The sequence below is a fragment of the Nerophis ophidion genome, linkage group LG02, assembly GCF_033978795.1.
Source record: "Nerophis ophidion isolate RoL-2023_Sa linkage group LG02, RoL_Noph_v1.0, whole genome shotgun sequence".
Lineage (NCBI taxonomy): Eukaryota > Metazoa > Chordata > Actinopteri > Syngnathiformes > Syngnathidae > Nerophis > Nerophis ophidion.
This window is the reverse complement of record NC_084612.1, coordinates 77,533,551-77,551,292: the sequence shown is the minus strand read 5'-3', so window position 1 is coordinate 77,551,292 and position 17,742 is coordinate 77,533,551. Positions and strand designations below refer to the sequence as shown.

General features: G+C 41.2%; 1 protein-coding gene across 2 annotated transcripts in view; it reads right to left on the bottom strand.

The window, feature by feature from the left end:
- atrip (ATR interacting protein) overlaps positions 1 to 17,742 on the bottom strand; it is a 40,973-nt gene that overhangs the window by 1,102 nt on the left and 22,129 nt on the right. For both annotated transcript variants that reach the window (XM_061892045.1, XM_061892056.1), the window contains exons 10-17: positions 16,395 to 16,620; positions 15,730 to 15,780; positions 13,066 to 13,250; positions 12,756 to 12,892; positions 11,855 to 11,946; positions 10,648 to 10,731; positions 7,138 to 7,219; positions 5,648 to 5,842 (exon numbers count right to left, since the gene is read on the bottom strand). In XM_061892045.1, the coding sequence (XP_061748029.1) occupies positions 5,648 to 5,842; positions 7,138 to 7,219; positions 10,648 to 10,731; positions 11,855 to 11,946; positions 12,756 to 12,892; positions 13,066 to 13,250; positions 15,730 to 15,780; positions 16,395 to 16,620 (1,052 nt within the window). The remainder of the gene's footprint in view (positions 1 to 5,647; positions 5,843 to 7,137; positions 7,220 to 10,647; positions 10,732 to 11,854; positions 11,947 to 12,755; positions 12,893 to 13,065; positions 13,251 to 15,729; positions 15,781 to 16,394; positions 16,621 to 17,742) is intronic.

The window sequence follows — 17,742 nt, the reverse complement described above, 5'->3', positions numbered from 1 at the left end:
AATGTTTATTTACATTCCTTAATTGCTTCCAAACGGTGTTTGTTAGGCAGTAAAACGGCTGATCAAACAAAACAGAAGTCATCGTCATGGATAGAGATGTCCGATAACATCGGACTGCCGATATTATTGGCCGATAAATGCTTTAAAAAGTACAATCGGGAATTATCCGTCTCAAAAAGTAAAATTTATAACTTTTTAAAACGCTGCTGTATGGAGTGGTACACGGATGTAGGGAGAAGTACAGAGCAATTGCGTCGCCCAGTCATAGATTTTCCCGGGAGTCTCCCGAATTTCCGTGCCCCTCCCGAAAATCTCCCGGGACAACCATTCTCCTGATTTCCACCCAGACAACAATATTGGGGGCCGGCCCAATCACAAAATATCTACGGCTTTTCACACACACACAAGTGAATGCAAGGCATAAAGGGTGGCCGTATAAACAACTTTAACACTGTTACAAATATGCGCCACACTGTGAACCCACACCAAACGAGACTGACAAACACATTTCGGGAGAACATCTTCACCGTAACACAACACAACAAATATCCAGAACCCCTTGCAGCACTAACTCTTCCAGGCAACAATATACACCCCCGCTACCACCAACCCCCCCACGCCCCAATCTCCCGAATTCGGATGTCTTAAGGTTGGCGCACACACACACACGGAAACACCTTCTAGGTAACACATGAGCCAATCACCACGCTCTTACACCTGCCTGTACCCACCCACTCTGTGCTCTATATAAACCATTCTATGTGAATGCTTCCATTAAAATCTCCTGATGATTGAGGGAACCCCTCATGAAACACTTCTGTAGAGATGAAGTAGTCTTGGGATTTTTCCCAAACATACATAAATACATATATATATATTCATACATATATATATACACATACATATGTATATATATACACATATACATACATATATATACATATATATTATATATATATATATATATATATATATATATATATATATATATATATACATGGCTTCACGGTGACGGAGGGGTTAGTGCGTCTGTCTCACAATACGAAGGTCCTGCAGTCCTGGGTTCAATTCCAGGCTGAGTATCTTTCTGTGTGGAGTTGGCATGTTCTCCCCGTGAATGCGTGGGTTCCCTCCGGGTACTCCGGCTTCCTCCCACCTCCAAAGACATGCACCTGGGGATAGGTTGATTGGCAACACTAAATGGTCCCTAGTGTGTGAATGTGAGTGTGAATGTTGTCTGTCTATCTGTGTTGGCCCTGTGATGAGGTGGCGACTTGTCCAGGGTGTACACCGCCTTCCGCCCGATTGTAGCTGAGATAGGCGCCAGCGCCCCCCGCGACCCCAAAAGGGAATAAGCGGTAGGAAATGGATGGATGGATGGATGGATATACATACATATATATATACGCGCGCGCACGCACGCACGCACGCACGCACGCACGCACGCACGCACGCACACACACACACACACACACACACACACACACACACACACACACACACACACACACACACGGAGAACCCCTGCTAAAAAAGAGTGGGCAGCCCTGCTGTAGACGTTACACCCACAGCCCCTGCAGTGAGCAGACTCCTCCAAAAGATGGCGCCCTAGCACAAACAATAACACACCTCTGCAGTGTCTGTGTTTTATAATATAAACAATTTGTTGAATACAAAACGTTATGGCCGTGAGTGAAGAAAAATCCTTAAAATAGCTGCACCTTTATAAAAAGCGTAGGAAAAAAGTAACAGCTTATAGTCTGGAAAATATGGTCAATTAATTTAGTTTTAGTGTAGTTTCAGTCACCCAAATGACATCACATTTTAAATGTAAAGTATTAAAGATGAGGACTCTTTATTCAGACTAGCATTTGTTCAACACAAAAGTATCATGTGATTCTGGTCAGGAACAACATATTTAGTCAATACCAATAAATATCTTACAGTCATAGCTCGGTTGGTAGAGTGGCCGTGCCAGCAACTTGAGGGTTGCAGGTTCGATTCCCGCCTCTGCCATCCTAGTCACTGCCGTTGTGTCCTTGGGCAAGACACTTTACCCACCTGCTCCCAGTGCCACCCACACTGCTTTAAATGTAACTTAGATATTGGGTTTCACTATGTAAAGCGCTCTGAGTCACTAGAGAAAAGCGCTATATAAATATAATTCACTTCACTTCACAGTTCTTATGCCACGTGTCAGACAGACTGATGATGTCATGTGTTTATGAGCAGGGGAGAAGCGTAAGCAGCAAACACACAAACTGCATGTGGCCCCGCAAACTTCATCCATCCATTTTCCTACCGCCTGTTCCTCTCGGGGTCGCCGGAGCTCTTTCATTTACGGATAAATGTCCGCCTCAAGCACGTAAATAGGAAACGTTGCATTCACTTCCTTTTTGTGCGGCGTGGGTGACGTAAGCGCGTTGGACCACATTACTAGTTGTCATGCTTTTAGAGTGATTTCAATAAACCGGTCCTTGAGGCAGAGAAAACACAGCAGCAGTAGGCTAGAATCAGATTGAAGTTTGTAGTGTGGACGTGATGGTGGAGGACTATGCAGGTATTATTGGAGCAAATCTGGGGCAACATTTATGGCGCGTCTTGGAGTGCCATTTTACACTTAAGTCCTGAGAATTTGCCAAATGTAGTCCTACTCTCAAACTTAAAGGAGAACATTATCAGCAGACCTATGTAAGCGTCAATATATACCTTGATGGTGCAGAAAAAAGACCATATACTTTTTTAACCGATTTCCGAACTCTAAATGGGTGAATTTTGGCGAATGAAACGCCTTTCTGTTTATCACGCTGGAGGCGATGACGTCAGAATGTGACGTCGCCGAGGTAACACACCCACCATTTTCATTTTCAACCCATTGTAAACATTGGGTCTCAGCTCTGCTATTTTCCGTTTTTTCGACCATTTTTTGGAACCTTGGAGACATCATGCCTCGTGGGTGTGTTGTCGGAGGGTGTAACAACACTAACAGGGAGGGATTCAAGTTGCACCACTGGCAAGAAATCTGCCGCCAGACCCCCATTGAATGGGTGTAACAACACCAACAGGGAGGGATTCAAGTTGCACCACTGGCCCGAAGATGCCAAAGTGTCTGCCGCCAGACCCCCATTGAATGTGCCAGAGTGTCTCCACATTTGACCGGCGATGCTAAGGCAGACATGGCACAGAGATGTATGGATAACCTGCAGATGCATTTGCAATGATAAAGTCAATGAAATCACAAAGGTGATTTTTGTTGAGGTTGACTTATGTGCTAATCAGACATGTTTGGTCGCGGCGTGACTGTCAGCTAATCGATGCTAACATGCTACGCTAATCGATGCTGACATGCTATTTACCGGCGGTGCTAAAGCAGACACAGCACAGAGATGTATGGATAACCTGTAGATGTATTTGCAACTATATTACGTTTCCTTCCACCCATATTTAATGCGAAACAAACACTTACCAATCGACGGATTTAAGTTGCTTCAGTGTCAAAAGATGCGAAAGTCCTGATCGTTTGGTCCGCACATTTTACCGGCGATGCTAACGCAGCTATTCGGCCATGCTATGGCTATGAATAGCGTCAATAGCTTCAGTTTCTTCTTCAATATTTTCATACTCCAACCATGCGTTTCAATACATGCGTAATCTGTTGAATCGCTTAAGCCGCTGAAATCCGAGTTTGAATCCGAGCTAATGTCGCTATATCTTGCTGTGGTATTCCCATTGTTTGTTTACATTGGCAGCACTGTGTGACGTCACAGGGAAATGGATAGTGGCATCGCAAATAGCGAAAATCAAGCACTTTAAAGCTTTTTTTAGGGATATTCGGAGACCGGTAACATTTTGAAAAAAAAATTAAAAAAATACAACAAGCCACTGGGAACTGATTTTTATTGTTTTTAACCCTTTTGAAATTGTGATAATGTTCCCCTTTAAGAATAAAAGCTATTTATCAACTTTCTTAGGTCTAAGAATCACTCCTTCTCTCCAGGATATTTAAGAGACTTTCAGAGGTGTCCTAAGGGGGATGGCACTGAGGCCAGAGAGATCTGCGCCAACGTTCAAGGAGCGGAAGCATGTCCTGGCTTGGTTTGATGACGAGCAGCTGATCAGACGGTATCGTTTAGAGCAGGGGTGCCCACACTTTTTCTGCAGGCGAGCTACTTTTCAATTGACCAACTCGAGGGGATCTACCTCATTTATATATATCATTTATATTTATTTATTTATGAAAGAGGCATTTTTGTAAACAAGTTAAATGTGTTTAATGATAATACAAGCATGTGTAACACATATAGATGTCTTTCTTTCACGAAGACAAGAATATAAGTTGGTGTATTACCTGATTCTGATGACTTGCATTGATTGGAATCAGACAGTAATGATGATAACGCCCACATTTTCAAATGGAGGAGAAAAAAAATTGTCCTTTCTGTACAATACCACATGAAAGTGGTTGGTTTTTGGCATCTAATTCATCCAGCTTCCATACACTTTACAAGAAAAACATTGGCGGCAAATTCCGTAGCTTGCTTGATTGACATTCACGGCACCCGAGGGTCTTGTGAGATGACGCTGGCTGCTGCCAGTTCATTATTATGAAAAAATGACAGAGAGGAAGGCGAGAAACACTTTTTATTTCAACAGACTTTCGTCAAAACTCTAAAGGCCGACTGCACATTTCCTATCTTCACAATAAAAGCCCTGCTTCATGCTGCCTGCGCTAACAAAATAAGAGTCTCAGAAAGCTGGCGTGCACAAGTGATGTGCACGCCAGCTTTCTGAGGGATCGCTTGTGCACGCCAGTTTTCCGAGACTCTGTATTTAGTTAGCGCAGGCAGCATGAAGCAGGGCTTTTATTGTGAAGATAGGAAATGTGCAGTCGGCCTTTAGAGTTTTGACGGAAGGTACGGCGCGAGAGTCTGTTGAAATAAAAAGTGTTTCTCGCCTTCCTCTCGGTCATATTTTCATAATAATGATCTTGCAGCAGCCAGCGTCATCTCACAAGACCCTCCGGTACCGTGAATGTCATTTAAGTGACGTCTTGGTGAAGATTGATGATCACTCATTTTTAGGTCTATTTTTTTTAAAAGCCTGGCTGGAGATCGACTGACACACCCCCCGCGGTCGACTGGTAGCTCGCGATCGACATAATGGGCACCCCTGGTTTAGACAGAGCGGGTATTATTTTTGTCACAGATTTAATGAGGGGCGTCATCTCATCAGAGCTTGAACAGGCACAGTGGAACTAAAGATCATCACAATGCTTGGATATCTCGCCACTGGGAAAATGAGAGGATGTAACGCTGATGATGTGGGGCCATCACAACCATCAGTAAGCAGAATTGTTATGGAAACAATAATGGCCCCTTACTGCTCCTCACCTCCTCATGCCTTTTATTGACTTTCCAACCACACCCCGGATAATCCAGCAGAAGCAAACTGCATTTGTGCAGGTAGTTGACTTCGACCAGATTGTGTTTCTGTCAACATTCTCGTTGAGTAAAGTGTCAGTTATTGAATTGTGTCATCGTCTTAGCCAAGGTGCATTTGTTTTGATATTTATCGTCTTGTTTTTGTCAGGGAAAAATACGTTGTTGACGATAACAAAGGCAAAAAACGATGAAATGAACTACTTCACCTTCGCTCTCGCTGAGCTCGGGCAGCCTCCTCAGCGTGTCGCGCAGAGCGGGGATGACCTGGTCGTACATGTGCAGCAGCGGCTGGCAGCTGTCGTAGAAGCTGGTGTGGCGGTGGAGCAGCCAGTGCAGCAGCTGCACGCCCTCCCTGAGCAGAGACCACGGCGGGGAGTTGTGATCTGGGCGTGGTCCGAGGTCTGGGGAGAGGAGTCGACTTCAATGTTGGATGCCAGGCGACACGGTAAAGAATCTGGGTATTATCTTCCACCCAACTCTCTCCTTTCAGGCACACATTAAAAGCGTTACTAAAACGGCCTTCTTTCATCTCCGTAATATCGCCAAAATTCGCTCCATTCTGTCCACTAAAGACGCTGAGATCATTATCCATGCATTTGTTACGTCTCGTCTCGATTACTGTAGCGTATTATTTTCGGGTCTCCCCATGTCTAGCATTAAAAGATTACAGTTGGTACAAAATGCGGCTGCTAGACTTTTGACAAGAACAAGAAAGTTCGATCATATTACGCCTGTACTGTATATACCTTTATATACATATATACATACATATATACCTATACTGTATATACCTTTATATACATATATACATACATATATACCTATACTGTATATACCTTTATATACATATATACATACATATATACCTATACTGGCTCACCTGCACTGGCTTCCTGTGCACTTAAGATGTGACTTTAAGGTTTTACTACTTACGTATAAAATACTACACGGTCTAGCTCCATCCTATCTTGCCGATTGTATTGTACCATATGTCCCGGCAAGAAATCTGTGTTCAAAGGACTCCGGCTTTTTAGTGATTCCCAAAGCCCAAAAAAAGTCTGCGGGCTATCGAGCGTTTTCATTTCGGGCTCCAGTACTCTGGAATGCCCTCCCGGTAACAGTTCGAGATGCCACCTCAGTAGAAGCATTTAAGTCTCAACTTAAAACTCATTTGTATACTCTAGCCTTTAAATAGACTCCCTTTTTAGACCAGTTGATCTGCCGTTTCTTTTCTTTTTCTCCTATGTCCCACTCTCCCTTGTGGAGGGGGTCCGGTCCGATCCGGTGGCCATTTACTGCTCGCTTGTGTATCGGCTGGGGACATCTCTGCGCTGCTGATCCGCCTCCGCTTGGGATGGTTTCCTGCCGGCTCCGCTGTGAACGGGACTCTCGCTGCTGTGTTGGATCCGCTTTGGACTGGACTCTCGCGACTGTGTTGGATCCATTATGGATTGAACTTTCACAGTATCATGTTAGACCCGCTCGACATCCATTGCTTTCCTCCTCTCCAAGTTTCTCATAGTCATCATTGTCACCGACGTCCCACTGGGTGTGAGTTTTCCTTTCCCTTATGTGGGTCCTACCGAGGATGTCATAGTGGTTTGTGCAGCCCTTTGAGACACTAGTGATTTAGGGCTATATAAGTAAACATTGATTGATTGATACCAGGGGGAGGAGGCGGGGCTTGGTAACTGACCTGGCGGGCTGTCCGTAGGCTCCGGAGAGTCCTGGAGGTCCATCCACTGACGATGCAGAACGATCACCAGCGTCTGAACCAGCTGACACAAATACACAGTTGCATTTCTGATGAACGCGTGAGTGCACATATGTTTAAGTCCACTACTAATGTTACTTGAAAATGCTGATAAAACACAGGTGTCAAACGTATCAAGCCCGCAAACAGCTTTAATCCGGTCCACAAGATCAGTTTGCTAAATATAAAAGTGAGCTGCATTTTTTTATGAAAGAAACTGCTGTTTTAAATGTGTCCACTGGGTGTCCTAATAGCAATTCAAGTGTAATATGTTAGGAAGAGAAAAGGTGAGGCTTTTAATCCCAGGAACACCGCCCCTACCGTCAAGCATGGCGGTGGTAGTATTATGCTCTGGGCCTGTTTTGCTGCCTATGGAACTGGTGCTTTACAGCAGTAAAACGGCTGATCAAACAAAACAGAAGTCATGGTCATAGACCCACTAGCTGCGGAAGCTAACTCTCCAATCAGCTCAACAGACTCAAAAACTCCACAATGACGTTGTGGTGAGTTTATAGGGGAATTTGTGAAACTTAAACAATACAAAAAGAATGCAATTGTAATTTAAAAATACTAACTCAGACACTCATAAACGTGTTAGCATATTAGCTAATGCTAACGACGCTAGCTTTTTTACCTTATGATAACAGGTACAAATATGTATGAAAACACTACTACATACATCGCACATGGTTTAAACAGTTTTAGTTATATTGTAAAACTTTAAAATGTTGCTTGAAGTTGTGAATGAAAAATGCATACAAGTAGGAATTTAAAACTACTAACTCAGACACCCATAAACGTGTTAGCATATTAGCTAATGCTAACGACGGCAGCATTTTCACCTTATGATAACAGGTACCAATAAGTATGAAAACACTACTACATACATCGCACGTGGTATAAACAGTTTTAGTTGTATTGTAAAACTTTAAAATGTTGCTTAAAGTTGTGAATGAAAAATGCATACAAGTAGGAACGCTATGGACGGCTAGAAGACTGAATGGCACTCTACTTCCCATTGAAAGCAGTACCGGTAAATGGAACGACACTGAACTCGTCCAAAAGATGGCGCCATAGCACAGTTACAAAACACATTCTCAGTGTATTTGCTTGGGTTTTTTTTTTTGGAAACTTTTATCCTGGATACTACTTCTATTAAAAGTAAATGGGACAATGAATGTTTTAAATGTGTCCACTAGATGTCGCAATAGCAAGTCAAGTGTAACCCACGTCACACATGAGGTGTTCAACAATGACCTAACAGCTGACTTTAAGCGCTCCCTGGATTGGTTGCCGCTACTCCAATCAGCGCAGGTGCAAGCAATCAGCTGGTAGGAGATGGCGGCAGTATTGACGCACAATACAATTTATTATAAATCGTCCACTTTAATGGATAAAATAACAACATTGTAAGATGCAAAGACTTAAGTAAACTTGACCATCATTTTTTTTAGTCAAGAGTTCCACACGGCGCTAGCAATTGGTTGAATGCACGATGCGCACCCTGAACTCCATTGTAAAATGTGTGTTTCTCCCTTTGTTGTGTTTGTTCTATTGTATTTAATGCTTGAATCTATCTTTCCCGGATCTGGGCTATGGCGTCATTTTGATCTCTGTTTTGTTCATATTGTAATTTTAATATTTGAATGATGATAAATAAACGTGTTGTGGCATTTGTGGGTTTCACCAATGTGGTGTTTTGAGGAAACTACTTGGTGGCTTTTCCAAACACTTTTAAAGGTGAACTGCCAAGGTGAGAATCCTAAACAGAAAGAGCTTGAAGTTTAATGGCTTTGTCTACAAAAACACGGAGACAAAGTCTAAGTTCATTTCGTTCTTCATTGTGTTTCTGAAACAGCACCAATTTTTTTCGTAGAATTTTCAACGAACTTGAAGTGTTATGCCAGGAGGATTATTTGTAATATGTACATTTGTTAGAATATAACACGTTATATTTTTATTTTACTGTTATATTTGTATTCCCATTGTTACTTTTTATTTTTATTGAAATATTTTTCTATTTTGTTTCCATTTATACCCCCGTTATTTACTTTTTAAATTGATCTCAACTTTGTACACTGCTGCTGGAATTGGAAGGAAGGAAGGTATCTATCTATCTATCTATCTATCTATCTATCTATCTATCTATCCATCTACACTGCAAAAAGTCAGTGTTAAAAAACAAGAAAAAAAATACAAAAATTAGTTGTATTTCACTTGAACTAAGCAAAATTATCTGCCAATTAAACAAAAAAATTCGGCTTGACAAGACTTTCCAAAACAAGTGAAATTAGCTAACCTCAATGAACCCCAAAATACATTAAAATAAGTATATTCCACCTAATAACTAAAAACGCATTTTCCCATCCATATTATGACATCATCGCGCCAAGTGAGGAATCAATATATATATATGTATATATATATATATATATATATATACATATATATATATATATATATATATATATATATATATATATATATATATATGTATATATATATATATATATATATGTGCATGAACTATTTCTGTTAAAAATAGTTCGAAATGTCACATGTTAAATGTTTAAAAATTAAGTTTACTGTACTGTGGCAACTGTACTTACCTACTTTTTACCCTCATTTACCTATACTGACCTACTTTTTACCCTTTATCAATGATTACCTACTTTTTACCTTCATTGACCTATACTTACCTACTTTTTACCTTTTTTAATCAATATTTACCAACCTTATACCTTTTTTGTTTTTACCTACGTTTACCTACTTTTTATCTTTTATCAATGTTTACCTATTTTTTACCTTCTTTTATCAGTATTTTCCAACCTTATACCTTTTATTTTTTACCTTTCATCAATTTTTACCTAGTTTTTATCTTCATTTACCTACTTCATCCGTTTTAATTAGGAGACAAAACTGTGTCAAAGTCATAATTTTTTATTTAATGTTTGAAATAAGAATGTTTTGAAAAAGTAGTTTTCTACTTGTGAGTGTTAATGACACACCTTTGCAACAGTTGATATTCTAATTTCGAGCATGTTTTACCTCAAAATTGGTCATAAAATCTCAGCAACCAGCTGTAATATCTTACTGAGATCATTTAGGACCAAAACACTTAAAACAAGTAAAACACTAACATAAAATCTGCTTAGTGAGAAGAATTATCTTATCAGACAGAAAATAAGCAAATATCACCCTTATTTGAGATATTTCATCTTACTTAGATTTCACTTTTTGCAGTGTATCTATTTTCAGAATGTGCTTATTCTATTTTTGGCCAAAGTAAGACAAAGACAAAAATCTGAAGTTGTCTTTATTTTTAGGTTTTAATGCCATGATTTAATCAGTCCGGCCCGCATGGGAATAGATTTTCTTCCATGCGTTCCCTGAGCTAAAATAAGTTTGACAGCCCTGTGACAAAACCTCCAAACAGTGCTGGGCCGGACCTACCTCAGTGTAGCACTGACAGCCGCCGCACTGCCTGCTGATCCAGATCTCTGCTGTCTGCGAGAGTCGCCTCAACAACCGAACCACCTGTACAAAAACCGACACCAAATGAAACACCTCCTGCAAAACATGTACCTTAAATACCAGACTTTAAGCTGCTACTTTTTTCCTATGCTTTGATCCCTGGGGCTAATTTATGTATTTTCCTTTCCTGATGCCCAAAATAAAAAGTTTCCAAAAAAACCCCCAGCAAATACACTGAGAATGTGTTTTGTAAGTGTGCTATGGCGCCATCTTTTGGACGAGTTCAGTATCTTTTACCATTTAACGGTACTGCTTTCAATGGGTTAGGGCAGGGGTGCCCACACTTTTTCTGCAGGCGAGCTACTTTTCAATTGACCAACTTGAGGGGATCTACCTCATTTATATATATATCATTTATATTTATTTATTTATGAAAGAGACATTTTTGTAAACAAGTTAAATGTGTTTAATGATAATACAAGCATGTGTAACACATATAGATGTCTTTCTTTCACGAAGACAAGAATATAAGTTGGTGTATTACCTGATTCTGATGACTTGCATTGATTGGAATCAGACAGTAATGATGATAACGCCCACATTTTCAAATGGAGGAGAAAAAAAGTTCCTTTTTTTTCTCTTTTTTTTTTTCTTCTTTGTCATGAAAAAGGGACGTTTTTGTCATGAAAAAGGGAGTTTTTTTGTGGTTGGTGCACTATTTGTAAGTGTATATTGTGTTTTTTATGTTGATTTAATAAAAAATAAAAAAAATAATAATAATAATATTTTTTTTTTTTTTTTTAATAAAAAATAATTCTGCAGCCCGGTACCAATCGGGCCACGGCCCGGTACCGGGCCACGGCCCGATGGTTGGGGACCACTGTCCTAAAGCACCTATTCCTGAGGGCGTTTCAGTGATATAACTTCATCTTTATCTTGACTTTTTAAGCCAAAATGCGTCCATTCTCCCTTCTCCGCCTACACCCTGTGTCTGCTTGTTAGTACTCTGTGTGTGTGCGCTGCCCAACATGCTCCTCTGCTCGTAAAACCAGCAATGTCAAGGCGGGACGACACGCCGTTATGCACGGGAAGCGGTACTTTTCAAACAGAGTATAGCACCGTTTTTGATTTATTACTACTGGCCTACTGTACAAGCCTACTTCCTGACTGCGTGTGTGCAGCTCACCTGCAGGTCCAGCAAGACGAGCTGAGCCTGTGACGTCAGCTTGGCTGGTCTGTTCCGCACGTATTGCAGCAGCCTTAGGATCACGCAGGGTTCTGCACGGAAGCGTCACATGATCACCAATTGTTGGATCTATTCACATTCATCATGAAGTAACTGTTAAAACAACAACACTCATGCTTTGCACTGGGAATGAACCGTGGAGGCTGACAGGTGCGCACTATTTGACAACAGCCATCAGAGGGCGCAATTGACTCACGCCCATCCATCCATCCATTTTCTACCGCTTATTCCCTTTCGGGGTCGCGGGGGGCGCTGGCGCCTATCTCAGCTACAATCGGGCGGAAGGCAGCGTACACCCTGGACAAGTCGCCACCTCATCGCAGGGCCAACACAGATAGACAGACAACATTCACACTCACATTCACACACTAGGGCCAATTTAGTGTTGCCAATCAACCTATCCCCAGGTGCATGTCTTTGGAAGTGGGAGGAAGCCGGAGTACCCGGAGGGAACCCACGCATTCACGGGGAGAACATGCAAACTCCACACAGAAAGATCCCGAGCCTGGATTTGAACCCAGGACTGCAGGAACTTCGTATTGTGAGGCAGACGCACTAACCCCTCTGCCACCGTGAAGCCTCGTCAAATACTTGAATCAGTGAAGCATGTTTAATACAAACAGTGTGCTTTATAATAATTAGGGAGGGTTGTGTCATGTTTGTCCTCCTGCAGAAACCATATTAAAACAAAAAATATAATTTTTCCTTTCATCTTTTTCCATTTTTCATACATTTTTGAAAAAGCTGCAGACAGCCAGCAGGGCGGCATGCGGCTCTAGAGTTGTGGGTTGCCGACCCCCGCACTGGAGTAATAATAAAAAAGTACATAAATAAATCTCACCGTGCTGGGAGCAGAGCTGCTGAGTCAGCGCGGCGTGGTCGCACAAAGACAGGAGGACTAAAACGCACTCTGTGAGCGCACGAGGGTTGAGGTCCGAGGACAAGGACGCACACAGCGCCTGCAACACACACTGCAACCTGCGACAGACACACAAGCAACTTTATACCCAAATATATTTCATAAATGAGCATTAGGCAGATTAGGCTTTAGCTTTAAGAAAAAAAAAAAAAAAGGTGTCATGGAAACAAATCCAAATAGGCAGCCATTAGATTAGGCACGCCTGCATAAAGCTAACAAAATGTCATCGCACCGCTCAGCGTGCGTGCGCGCCGTCCTCGCCGCCAGGACTCGCGCTGTCTTCAGGGCGCCGACGACCAGCTCCTCCCGCTGCGTGCTGCTGCCGTCGCCGCCGATGCCGACGCGGCAAAGGCGCAACACTGACTGCAGCAAGGCATTGTGGGAGTGAGCCTCCTCTCTTGCTGCGGGCGAGCCAGCCTGGGACCAGAAGGGGAATGTTTGATGCGTCAATAAATAAACCCAAAACGACTAAATGCAGACAGCAAAAATATTGGGACAGATGGTTGATGTAAACGCTTCTATTTACTGGAAATTCCAGACTAAAATCCGCTATTTTTTTTCCCTACGCTTTGCTCTCTGGGGATTATAAAACGGTGCAGCTAATCCAATCCACTTTATTTTTATAGCACATTTAAACGACAATAACGTTTCCAAAGTGCTGCACAGCCATGTTAAAAACAATTGTAAAAAAATAAAATAAAATAAAATAAAATTTAAAAAGTATATATATATATATATATATATTATGCTCCACCAATGACTGAATAAAAACCCAAAATAAATAAATATAGAACCAATAAAAAAACAAATATGATTAAAAACTAATTCTTGGATTTTTCTTTTCTGAAGGCCAGAATGCAAATAGTTTTCAATAACACATTCGAAGTCATTTAAATGGTGCGCTGTTTGTGCTACGGCGCCATCTTTTGGACACGTTCCTTACTGCAGGTGCTGCTGAGTGAATGTGAACGCTTGCTGTTTCAAGCTTTAAACCCGAAGTAGAAGTGCCAATCGGTCTTCTAATCGTCCATAGCGTTTCTACTCGTATGAATTCTTCATTTGTCACTCCAGGCAACATAAGTAAGTTTTACAATATAACAAAAACTGCTTATAGTTTTAAAAGCGTCCCATGTGTGATGTCTGTAGGAGTGCTTTCATGCATATTTGTACGTTAATCAAACTAGCGTTGTTAGCATTAGCTTATAAGCTAACACATCTATCTTAGTATTATTAACTTACAACAGCCTTTTTTTGTGTTGTTTCAGTTTTACAAATTTCTCAGTAAATTCACCAAAACATCTCCGTGGACTTATTGAGTCTTTTTAGCTGATTGGAGTGCTGGCTTCCGCAGCTAGTGGGTCCATGACCATGACTTCTGTTTTGTTTGACTAGCCGTTTTACTGCCGAATGACAGATACAGTTTGGAAACAATGAAGGTATGTAACTAAACATTTACAAAATCTTTTTGCGTAAATAACTAATTTCACAACGTACATACATACATATATATATATTATATATATATATATATATATATATATATATACATATCTGCGACTTTTATCTGGTGCGAAACATTTCTTTCTTCTAAAATGTAGTGGGTGCAGCTTATATAGCAGTGCATACTCTACTAAAGCAGATAACAGAGGTGTTTGATTAGCGATGTGTCAGAAAAGCTCACATTAGCAGCCGGAGTTCAGTTAAAATGAGCTGCTTTGTTGAAAAAAAGCTACCAGTTGTTGTTCCTGTTTAAACTTCGGCGATGAAAACCAAAATGCAGGCTACCACTATTTGCGGTCCTCGCGCTGTAATTGACTACAGCAGGAAGGGGATTCGTACAGCCCCTTTGATCGCGGTTTACCAGACATGTGAAACATGACAAATTAGGAGGATGCACTATCTACTTTAGGCGCCAGGCGGCAGTAGAATGTTGAATATCTTAATATTTGTTTTGTGGCGATTCCAACTTTGGCCACAGCGTCAGTTGCTATGTAGATTAAGAGGTTGTTCAAATTAATAGTGCTTACAAAGTACAGGGAAGAAGAATTATGAAAACCTTATTGAAAATAATACAATCTTCATCTCAGTATGTTAATAATGACTGACTTAAGTAAATATTACAAAACTGTTGTACTATAAAAAAGTCAGTAAATGAATGTATGTATTTGTAAACACTCTGAAGTGAGAAAGGTGTAGGATTAAATAAGCTTTGCTTCTTCCTACTCCTTTTCGGACATGATGTAAAGTGAAATGATATGAAATTGTGTGATGTATTACGCTCCAAGTGTGTTCATGTTCCAAATAAACTAAAGAAAGAAAGAAAAGATGGGCGCTTTCCATCATTTTCAGCAGACTGCATTGCAAAATAAATGGGTGCATGCTCTACAAAACTAGACAACCGCAGAGGTTTTGGATTAGCGATGTGTCAGAAAAATTCCCATTAACAGCCGACGCACTCCAAACATTTTTAGAAAAGTTAATACAATGTTTTATATAATTAGTTACAATGTTTTATATAATTAGTTCACATTTCATAACCGCCTCTCTCCATTTCTCCTCTGCTTGCAGTAACAGCCCGCCTTCTGTGCAGTTTAGGTAAATAACTACTAAGGAACTTTTAGGGCGATATAGCTTAGTTGGTAGAGTGGCCGTGCCGGCAATTTGAGGGTTCCAGGTTCGATCCCTGCTTCCGCCATCCTAATCACTGCCGTTGTGTCCTTGGGCAAGACACTTTACCCACCTGCTCCCAGTGCCACCCACACTGCTTTAAATGGAACTTAGATATTGTCTTTCACTATGTAAAGCGCTTTGAGTCACGAGAGAAAAAGCGCTATATAAATATGATTAACTTCAATTCACTTTTGCTTTCAACACAGTCCTGGACATTTTCAAATACCTGGTTTTCTGTGCTGCGTTCACTCTGCGTTGAAAGAACCGCCTGGACCACCTGCGGAGCATCAGAGGGCGTCACACATTCTGTATGGTGGATATCACGGGCTGATGCACCCACGCATGAGGGGCCGTTAAGGACATTATTCAGAATTACCTCTCACACACACTACTGAAATGCTCTCACATAAACAACTGGAATGTTTTTCTCTCACACACACTACTGAAACACTCTTATACACACTACTGAAATACTCTCACATACACTACTGAAACACTCTTATACACACTACTGAAATACTCTCACATACACTACTGAAACACTCTTATACACACTACTGAAATGCTCTCACATACACTACTGAAATGCTCTCACAAACACTACTGAAATGCTCTCACATTCACCACTGAAACACTCTTATACACACTACTGAAATACTCTCACACACACTACTGAAACACTCTTATACACACTACTGAAATGCTCTCACATACACTACTGAAATGCTCTCACATACACTACTGAAATGCGAGCAGTGTATGTGTATCAATCAATCAATCAATGTTTACTTATATAGCCCTAAATCACTAGTGTCTCAAAGGGCTGATGTGTAAGAGGTAATTCTGAATAATGTCCCTAACGGCCCTTCATACGCACGCAAGCACACACACCTCGTCACTGTGGGCCAGCAACAGGTACAAGAGCCTGAGGGCCAAGAGTCCGATGTCTTCCAGGCTGAAGCCCGCCTCGTCCGGCCTCCCTGGTCCCGCAGCAAGGGCGCGGCTCTCCGGCGGAGCCTCTGAGGCGCCAGAGGTAACTCCTGGTAAATCCAGAGCCTCACAGAGGCCAGATAAGTGCAGGTCCAGCAGAGGGAGAAGAAGCACAGCGCCAGGACACCTACATATATACACACACACACACACACACCTCGTTTGCACACTAATTTTTCACGTTTGTGAGCAAACGCAAAAAAAGTCCCTGAACATTCAGTGGAGCACATGTGAGCGACGTCAGACTGTGGCCTCACCTGAGGCACATCTGTCTTAAACCTGACTAAATGACAAGCTACAGTTCTTATTATTATAATCCAATGACAACAGTCGTTTCCATGAGATTATTTTCTAATATAAGTGTTTTTTGGCCCACTTACAATGACAATTACAAAAAATATTGTTTTTCATGAGCTGTGTACTATATTGTATGTCTGGGTGGGGGTCCTGCTGGGGAAATAAGTTGCACCCTTTCAGAAATCACATTTAGTTGCAATTAAAACATTCACACGTTGCACAACGAGATGTAAGCATGGGATCATGTGTACATTCCTGTAACTTTCTGTTTGTAAAATATATGTTTTTATTAGTATGTATTGAATATATTACCAGCATTTCATGATTAATATTTATAAATTAAGATAGTTTATTAGAATAATTGTATCTAAGTTATCACAAAACTTTGTGTTGCCATGACTTCCCGGCGAGAAGACAAAAGCTGTCTTTGAACCTACCAAGAAGGCGGCTAGTAAAACTCCGCCGTGCAGGATGGGAAGCAACGTGAAGGTGTTCTTTTTCTTTGATATATTGTAATCAACAGAAAGATATTGTCTTGACCCGAGAACTACAAAGCGAAGAGGAGGCAGAACCCGACTCCCCTCCAGGGACCTTTTCTTTGAACTGTTTGTATTCAGAGGCGATGGCTGTTTACGACCCCCTCCCTTAGAAACAGCTGTTGCCATGTAATCAGGGAAAGTACAAATAAAAGAGGAGGCGTATAATCTTTCGCCAGAGCGTGGTGAGACTGTACAAAGAGTACAGTCCAGACGTCTCTCCTCAAGTGAGCCGAATTTAAATCTGTCTTGGTTTAATTCCTTGCTTCTTGTCTTGTTTACTAGATGTCATCAGTGTTTGAATCCGACATTCTTAATCCCCTTAATGACAGTACAATAAGTACATTTGAGTGGTAAATCATAGTGTAACGACCTGGAATTACACGTTATGTGTGGTGTTGGAGTTGTCCGATTTT